At 30.0% G+C, this 9768-nt stretch overlaps 1 protein-coding gene across 1 annotated transcript in view; it reads left to right on the forward strand.

The window, feature by feature from the left end:
- Positions 1-6606, forward strand: part of LOAG_18471 (WD repeat protein 35) — a gene marked incomplete at both ends in the record, with an annotated part of 11501 nt that extends 4895 nt beyond the window's left edge. Inside the window, 14 exons of the mRNA XM_020451132.1 lie at positions 385-438; positions 674-895; positions 1187-1384; positions 1557-1763; positions 1928-2160; positions 2449-2581; positions 2937-2999; positions 3433-3565; positions 3977-4059; positions 4330-4467; positions 4794-4929; positions 5921-6007; positions 6159-6288; positions 6372-6606. Coding sequence (XP_020305110.1) covers positions 385-438; positions 674-895; positions 1187-1384; positions 1557-1763; positions 1928-2160; positions 2449-2581; positions 2937-2999; positions 3433-3565; positions 3977-4059; positions 4330-4467; positions 4794-4929; positions 5921-6007; positions 6159-6288; positions 6372-6606 — 2052 coding nt within the window. The remainder of the gene's footprint in view (positions 1-384; positions 439-673; positions 896-1186; positions 1385-1556; positions 1764-1927; positions 2161-2448; positions 2582-2936; positions 3000-3432; positions 3566-3976; positions 4060-4329; positions 4468-4793; positions 4930-5920; positions 6008-6158; positions 6289-6371) is intronic.
- Positions 6607-9768: the final 3162 nt, after the last annotated feature.

Genomic DNA, 9768 nt, shown 5'->3' on the forward strand with positions numbered 1-9768 from the left:
TATAATATATATATATATATATATATATAATATATATATATATATATATATATATATATACATGTATATATATATAAAGTTAGAGAAAGAGAAAGAGCATCGGCAAGCTCCACAGGGAAGCTTCCATCGGGGTCATCATATAAAGGTCAGCTGTTGTAACTATGCAAAAACACGGAAATCTCTTTGCGACGTCCCTCTACTGTTAGCTTATATCCTCCTTATCATCCTAAGTTTGCTTACAGGACTGCATCATCTTAGTCTAGTCAATATTCTGCATATTTTATTTTAACGTGATTTTAATTTCGGTAACCCGACAGGAAGAAATATTGCGTTATAGGGGCTTAACATATGATTTTAGTCCAAAAAAATCATTTTTCGTTTCAGCGGCAGAAAGATGAAATATGTGCATTAGCAATCTCGAAACAGTTTATTCTCGTTGTAAGTTTTTGAATTGAAATTCCTCTTCATCATATTCTCCGAAATGTTTCCAACTATTACTTTGATTTAATATGTGCAAATTGTCAGTACTTAAATTCTTCCCTGCTTTTTCACTAAAATTTTTTGTACAATTACATGCAATAATGATACAATAGGAATGGTACAAATTACATGTATTAACAATACAATATATGAAATTAGCACCTGAAAATGGGGAAAAAAGGAATAATTGCAGTGTCGAAATTCCGGAACGGCTAATTATTATTCATTACCAGAAGTAAAACTACAATCAACTCTTAATTTGGGTTGTTGTGTGGAAAAATTGGAATTGAATTGTAATGGAACACGACTCGCCGCACTTACTACCAAGGGATTAAAGTTATTCGAATTACGTGAAAGTACCGTAATATCATTATACCTTGAGCGAAGCGATGTTTGGAACATTAAGTGGGATTCGGTAAATATACCATTTTAAAATAAATTTTTAAATAATGCAGTATTGAGGATAAGGAATTTCCGAAGATATTTAGACATTCAATATTCTTCCATTATTGTATCGTACTCTTCTGCCCATATATGTTGAGAAAAAAGGATAAATGGATAAATATATCAAATTTGAGTAAATATACGGCAAATTTGTGTACATCGGACTAATATAAACAATGCCGAATTTGGGCAAATATGTGCAAATTCTGGATAAATATACATTAAATTATCGTAATTCTCATTTGTATGAGTTGTATTTCAGGAGAAAGATGATACGATAGCGGTAATGGAGAAAACGAGACTGTATGTTGTGCGAAATAAAGAAACTGAAGAACCAGTTGTTAATAATGGTTACATTTGCTCCTTTAAAAATCTCATCGTTCGTACCGTACTCCTGGATGAATTGATGAAAAATCCTGAAACACCTCATAAATCGTTCATCATTGATGTCGAAATTAAGGTAATCTAGCGGTCAGCTTTTATCTACCTTTTATCAAATAAATTACTAGCGAGGGAAATAGATTATGTTATTATATAGCTTTCTATTTGTGATGTACAGAAATATATTTGTAGGATGATTCGTTATCAAGAGTTTCACTCTAAAAAATAAGCTTTTCCGGATTTGTTTCCAGTTGCTTCGAAATGTGAAAAATCTCTTAGAGAAGATGAAAATTGATGAAGCAACAGCATTTATCGAAAGGAACAATCATCCAAAATTATGGGCATTATTGGCTGAGGTTGCTTTGAATCGTCTTGATACAGTTATTGCGGAACATGCATTCGTGATGTTGAAGGATTATGCGGGAATACAACTTATTAAACGGATCGGAGCTTTGCAAGTGCGTCACATCAACAGTATTTCAACGTTTTTCATTTTACCTCACTAGTTGATCATCTGATTTGGATGTTACCCTTCTTGAGCATTATCATATACCAGTTACTCTGAGAAAAAAAGTGTTCAAATAGTTTAAAAATTACATCATTCTTATGCAAATATTCTCAGCATGATGGATTCAAGAAAGCTGAAGTAGCAGCATTTTATGGACGCATCGATGAAGCGGAAAAAATTTACATGGAAAATGATCGACGTGATTTAGCAATTGAACTTCGGGAGAAAATGAACGATTGGTTTCGAATTGTGGAGATTTTGCAAAAAAGTCGGCAACCGGGTGATGACGAGTTATTGAAAAAGGCATGGAATCATATTGGTGATTATTATGCTGAACGACAGAAGTGGTGAGATAATGACGAAGAAATTTTCTTGGATTTGCTTGTGTTCGGCATATCATATTGTAATATTAGATGACATTCAATAATCTAATTTGTAGACCTTTGTCACTTTTTTAAACCAGCAGTATTTGATGTCGTTGATAAATTTGCAGCTTATCACTATGCTTATGTATTACTTCAGTTTAATGAAGGCATATGATTACAGGAAATACTGACCTTTGGCACAATATTAAAGTAATCCAATTAGTTGGATGTTAGATTTAAAAAAAAAAAAAAACCAAAAATTCATTTCAGGAAACAAGCCGAGAGCTACTACGAAAAAGGAGAAAATCATGAGCAACTAATTCGATGCTATCTGATGGATGATAATTATGATAATATGGAATTATTGGCAAAGCGTTTGCCTGACGGGGACAAACTTATCTCGGTTTGAGTATCTCAATTTATGTCTACTAGTTTATCTCTGTTTGAATCTACTACTTAAACTATCGATTATTTTAACTAATTGTTTATATTCACTTAAATATTAATTGAAAATTAACAGTTATCTATAATTTTTTAATTAATAACGGTTGAACAATGCTCATTACCTTTATTTATGTGGAATCGGCATTATTTTCTTCCTTTCGCATCGGAAAAGTGACAAACTAATGAACGGATAAAATGTAGTTGAAATAAAGAGGGGTTTTAAAATAGGTTAGGTTCCTATTAAATTTGGTTCTCCTTTGTATCGCTGTAACAACACTTACTACTTTGGTAAGTTTAAAATTCCTTTACTGCAGGAAATTGGTGAAATTTTTGTTAGTGCTGGTCTATGTGAACAAGCAGTACAATGTTTCGTACGGGTGTGTATATATTCTTTCAAAATAATTTGAGGTTTTTCGGTGCCAGTTAACTTTTGCTGTTTTATTGTTTGAAATTATTTATCTTGTTTCAAGTATCTTCGTCAGATTTGGTAATTTGATAATATTTGGAGTTTAAAAAGTTCTTGGAAAAACAAAATTTATCTGCAGTTGCTTTCTTTTTTTTCTTTTTTTGTACTTACAAAGATGATACGGATTATCAAAAAAAAAAAAAAAAATGATGTTAAATCGATAATATCTTGTTGTCATATTCTTCAAGAGGAAGTAAATTGTAACTGAAAACATTTCTCCGTGGTTAATTAATATCCGAAGGAAAGGAAACAGTTATGCAATCGTAGTAAATGATAGCTTCCATACTAAGATGTCGAAACAAAATGATAAAACTTTTGACCAATTATTTATTCGTTACCTTCAGTGTGGTATGCTAAACGAAGCATTAGATGCTTGTATACAATTGAATCAATGGGAACAAGCGGTCCAACTGTCCAAGACGTATAATCTTCGTGATGTCCACTTATTGCTTAATCGTTATGCTGAACAATTGACAGGTATTGGATGTTATTTCATGATTGAATTTCATTACTTTTCATTAACCCACTTCTATACTTACTAGTTCACACAACAATGTCCTTTTACAATGTTACGATTTATCAGAAATGATGATATGATCTTTGATGAGTATAAGCCTTTGAGAAATGAATGATATTGTCGATATATTTCACAGAATATAACAAAAAATTTCCCAAAGATTCATGCTCGAATATAGCAACGAATATATATGGTGGAAGTCGATCAATATTGCCATACCTCAACATTGTATCATTTTAGACTATCGAAATTGATAAATGATATAATTTTGGAATACAAATTCCTTTTTAATTAAATATTTGCGAAAAATAAATATAATAGGAAGGGAGCAATCAGAAGCTATTAAGAAGGCGATAATTAATGTGTTGTAGGAAGTAACGAGAAAACGTTAGCAGCTGTGCAACTTTATAGAAGAGCCGGCAAATATTTAGAAGCAGCTCGCATCATTTTTGATGTATGTTAGTCCTTTCAATTAATACTGTAATCATTTATAATCATTTCCATAACCTTTTGCGAGATGTTTTGTGCGAAATAAAAAGAGTAAGCAGACGAACATGTCACATCATACATATTCAAATCATTTTAGCTGATGAGATATCAGATTCATTGGAGGATTTTATCTGATACTATATCAAATGATTCGTTTATCCAAATAATTTAAAGTTAATTGTTTTGAATATCCTCCTTATAAGAATAGAGATTTCTTAATTATTTATATTTACAGATTGCAAATAATGAACGTTTAAAGCAAGCTGAAGCTTTACGTCTGAAAAAACTTTACGTAATGGGCGCTCTTCTTGTTGAACAGTATCATGAACAAAGTAAATCAGAAATTGCTAGGGAATCGACAAATAAATCTGATGTTAGGCTTTGCATTTTGTTCTGTAAAAATTCTCCCATCCGATATTCATGAAGGAGACGTCATATGCAAATGATTCCCTTTCCCTCTCCCCTTATCAATCCAAAACGACGTGTAATCTCTTTCTTTCCTTATCAATCAATGTGTAACATTGTTAATATAATCTTTGATCATATAGCCATGCAATTAGTATCTTATTTTTCTGATGTCTTCAACTTAATCATTAAAAACATAGGAAAAATCGGAAGATTGGTTTAACAAAAAAAAGAAAAAATGCCAAATATGTTCGAAAAGTATCAGATTTCCGCAAGAAAATACTTGTATTTCAGGCAGAAATAGCTTTAAAAGGATTGCTAGAAGAGGATAGCAAAATTTCGCTTGCTGATAGTACTATCATTGATAATGCATGGCGTGGTGCTGAAGCATATCACTTTTACATGCTTGCACATCGGCAGCTTTATAACGGTTCATTTTCGTTGTTCAAGACTTATGAAAACATACAACTCCGCTTAAATTTTTTATCATAATCGTAGGAATTAAATACTTATCACTATTATAATTAAATGAACAATAAGAAATGCTTAGGAATTAGAAGAGTACTGTAGTATTTAATTAAATCCCTTTATGGAAATATATTTCATTCTACGAATTCATTAATTCTGTCGGGGAAACATTTTTGTAGGTTTATTTTTGTTGTTTTAACTCCTCCTTTATTAATCTTATATGATATGGTACAATATCGCACTGAAATAATAATGGGGACGAAATGAACAATACACAACAAACATTGATAGATACTGGATGGGTATCTGCTGTTGAACTGTTGTTCTGGTTGAGTGCCTGACTATGTTGGATTGAGTGATTGCTTGAGCTTTTTGGATTTTGTAACTGCCCGTCCGGATAATTGATCCCAACTCCTTTTATAGTGGAAATGGTTTAATATTCCAAACGCATTGGCTTAATTACCAAACTAACGGTTCTTTACAAAATTTCGACATTTGCACATAAGTTCCTTGCCATATTATGATAATTTCACGTAAATTTGATTAACAGATTGGGAAAAGTTTACAACAAACGGTTTGTCTGCAACATCTAAACATTGCAGTTAAAATTGGCTAAAAAATTGGAAGAGTTGGATTTGGATAAATGATTCATTACTTCAAGTATCAAAATATTTTATTAATTTTGTCTAACGAATCATTTACCTAAAAAATATTCTAACTTCTGATTAAAACAACTCATAGCATTTTTCGACTTCGCCGATGAATTTATGCCTTTCATTATCTCACCCATCGATTACTTAGACTTTTTCAATTAAAGTTTTCATTTATATTAGTGATTTATCATATTAAACTTCTACTTTTACTATACTTTTTTAATCAGTTTAAACTATTGTAATATTCAATGGAAAAAAAATTTGCAAATTTTGCTCGAATTGAATAAAAAGGACTTACAGGTGATGTGGAAAAGGCAATGATGACGGCATTGCATTTAACGGATTATGAAGACCTTATCGATCCTGCCGAAATTTATTCCCTTCTCGGTTGGTTATATTTGCAATTATTTTTGTGATGTATAATAAAATTTAAATTTTTGGCTAAGGATATTTTAAATTTTAGATCATTTAACCAAAAGTGCATAATATTATCCAACCTTGTAAAGTTATCTTCAGTTTTCCAATTAAATATTTGTAGCTTTGTCGAGTTGTGTTACACGACAGTTTGCGGTATGCAGTCGTGCATTCATCAAACTGGAAAGTTTGGAAACATTTACAGCAGATGAGAAGGAAACTTATAAAAAACTTGCCATAAAAATTTTTACGAAGTAAGCTTAATTTTTTGTTTGGAAATGGCAAAAAAGCGAGAAATCATTAAAGACTTTAATTAATAATTTCTTGTTGTTTACAGATATCCACCGAAGGATACACGAATGAATAAAGTGGAATGCGTGGGATGCTATGCACAGATTCAAGATTATTGTCAAGTATGTCCATCGTGTGATATCAAATTTCCGACTTGTGTGGTAACCGGTCGACCGCTTCTTGCTCAGCAATTTTGGCTCTGCCCAACCTGTAAACATCGTGCCTATGAGGAGGAAATTAATTTGTTGCAATTTTGTCCATTATGCCATGGAAAATTATGATCGTAACTGATGTTGAATATATTTAAAATTGATCAAAATTCCTGGTATTGTTGAAATAATAATTTATATTAAATTTTCTTCACCCTGAATCATTCGTCTTAACCCTAAATCATTTCTAATAGGCCTTACAAGTTCACTCATATCATTAAGGCTATTAGGATAGGTTATAAGTATCATGGCCCATAAAGTCTGGTCAAAAATTAGTTTCTGTATTCTCCAAAGATCAATTTCATTTATGTACTCATTAAATAGACTGGAAAACCAAACAGTGGAAAATATTGCATGTGGAAACACTGATCTACAATGATTTTTAATTTGTTGTAATAATATTTATATGGCATATTTCATTAAAAAGGAGTAAATTTACCCCAATATTTTGTTCAATTCATAAGATTTAACAGAAAATTGCTTGAAAATCGAAAAAAAAATGAAAATAAGACTTATTATATGAATTTTGTAAACTGTTCCTCAAATATTAATGTTTTTTTTTCGATTATTGTTTGCTCATTGGTTAAGTTCCTCCGAGTGTTAAGTGTAAGTTTCATTTTAAAATTGTTGGTAAATGTTATGATATATGGAATGTAACATTATTATAATTGTTTATTAAGTTTCTAATTGCAAATTTCGATTTGAATTTTCTTTCAAGTAATAAATTTGAAATTGCTATCGAGTGTAGTTTTCACTTTAAATTGTTCGATTTAGTACCAAAATTTCATTACATATTTCATCAGATAATATCATTGTTTCATATGAATGAATTGAATGATAATACTTTATTATGCTACGAACAAAACAGCGTTGAGTTGATGGAATAAGATAATGATATCACTGAATGATTAAAATGATATGAGTAAAATTAAAGAAAAAAATAAACTTAAATTATTTAAAAATTTTGACGGGAATCTTGGAAGCTGATATAAATATGTAAAAAAAGGAAATACGACGAAAAAATATTTGTAAAGAAGATGGGTAGGTTGAATTATAATGAAATTTTACAGAAAAATTATCGAAATTATGTTTAGCGGATTTAAGGTGCTTCGAGAGTTTACTGGAAATATTTTCTCAAATAAGGAAAAAGAAATTCACTTATTTTTATTACGAAATTTATTGCTAAATTTTATTGCAAAATCCAAACATAAGTAGGCAAATATATTTTGAAGATGGAAGTAGACAGGAAAATTAAGTTAATCATTTCAAAAAACGAGGAAGTTCTCTTAACGAGTGGAAGATTACTATGTTTTTAGATCTCTTTCTGAATTAAACACTTTATCACGGTAATATTATTTGAACAAAATTGATTTAATTATGAAGAAAGTTAGAAAAAACTTTTTAGACAACTGAAACAATCAAAAAAAAAAAACAGTTATATGTTATCAGAGGATTATTGCAATGAATCCTTGTTATTTGTTCTCATTATTATCATCTTTCCGAACTGCATCTATCACATAATAATTATTGTTCTAATATGTTACTTCAAATTATTTCAAAATTTAATTCAATTTGCTGCCCACAAAGTTCGGAGAAGAAGCGCGTAATTCTATTAATGAATAAAATCGCTTATAATGAATTCAATTAAATTATTATTATTAAAAATAAGGGTGAATCTGTTTGTAGATGGGATTATTTTCGGATGAAGAATAATGCTATCATATTTTCAAAAGAATTGTTTATCAGCTGTTGGTAATGATTATTAACCAACGAAGATTTAACATACCCTGAAGCAGCATTGCAGCATTATGAAAAACTCGCCCTTAATATAAGTCGCTATTGTCACATGTTATCTATAATTACTACCATTCAAATTGCTTATAAGGATAATAATCTTCTACCTGGAGGGGATCTGATAGAAATTTTACCGGTCTTTGAATATTACTTATTTTCTATAAAACTCCAAGTTATTTCCGCCTGTTTCTCTATTCGATAAGGAAAGGATATAAATTTGTGTCAATTTGATCAAATGTTTACAATAAAATAATCGTGTCCGAATTTCTTACATCAAATTTTGATTTGAAATTTTGAAACTTTTTTGAGCATAAAAAATTGCACTTCGATTCTTTATTTTTTGCTTCTCTAGTTTTCTCATCCGTTTTCGATTATGAAAAATTCTTTGAGAATAATTGATGCTAAAATATTTTTATATTACAGAAAGAGAGTTAATAATTAATTAATTTGTAAGGATGAATAATTTTTGGCATCTATTGTGTCTATGGGCAATTTTCGTTCATTTTTCCAGTTCGCAAATTTCCCGTAAGTATTTAAGTAAATTATTAAGTTTCAAAGTAACTCTTTTTCAATAAATTCAATCTAAAGTAAATTGACCGATGAATAAGAACCACTCGTATGCGTTTTCAGACCTTCATTGGAAGCATTAAATATTCGAATTTATATTTTGCTACCACATATTGCATTATGGTTAAAGATTATGGCAACTGGCCAAAAAACAATTTTTAAGGTCATCTTAATGATAATCTTTCAAATTCTGTCGTAATTTTCAGACATCAAATATTGGGAGAAACTTGAACCACATGATGGCCTGAAATCCGAAATTAGGTTGAACGGTAAGTTATTAATAATAAAGTCAAAAGGATCGATGATTATACGTATGCCAATAATTATGACACTTCATGCCGTTATACGTATACCACTACTACTGTTATTATTACTCATTACCATTAATTTTAATAGCACTTTGAACATGTATGAAAAATATGAAAAGTTTTCCAGAAGGAAAAGACTTAAAATTCGATTTTGGTACCGCAAGAAATGAATTAAGAGAAAATATTGTTTCCAAATGGATTCGTCTCAACGGACAGTTTAACTCTAATCATGCCTTAAATCTTCCGGAAGCAACTCAATTCATCAAAAAGGAGCCGAAAGAACAGTAGGATAAATTGATAATAATTATGCTAAGAAGAAAATATGGAAGTTATAGAAAAAAGTAAATAGATGAAGAAGATTAGGTAATATGTGTGGGAAAAAGAAATGAAATAAATTGACAAAGAATAAAATAACAAAAAATGAAATAATTGGCAAGAAATGAGATAATTGACAAGAAACGAAATAATTGATAAGAAATGAAATAATTGATAAGAAATGAAATAATTGATAGGTGTAAAATTGGATAAATTTCCCTCCTCATACTTATTAATATAATTGCTTCAG

The sequence above is a fragment of the Loa loa genome (genome assembly GCF_000183805.2).
Source record: "Loa loa unplaced genomic scaffold supercont3.326, whole genome shotgun sequence".
NCBI classification, from domain to species: Eukaryota; Metazoa; Nematoda; class Chromadorea; order Rhabditida; family Onchocercidae; genus Loa; species Loa loa.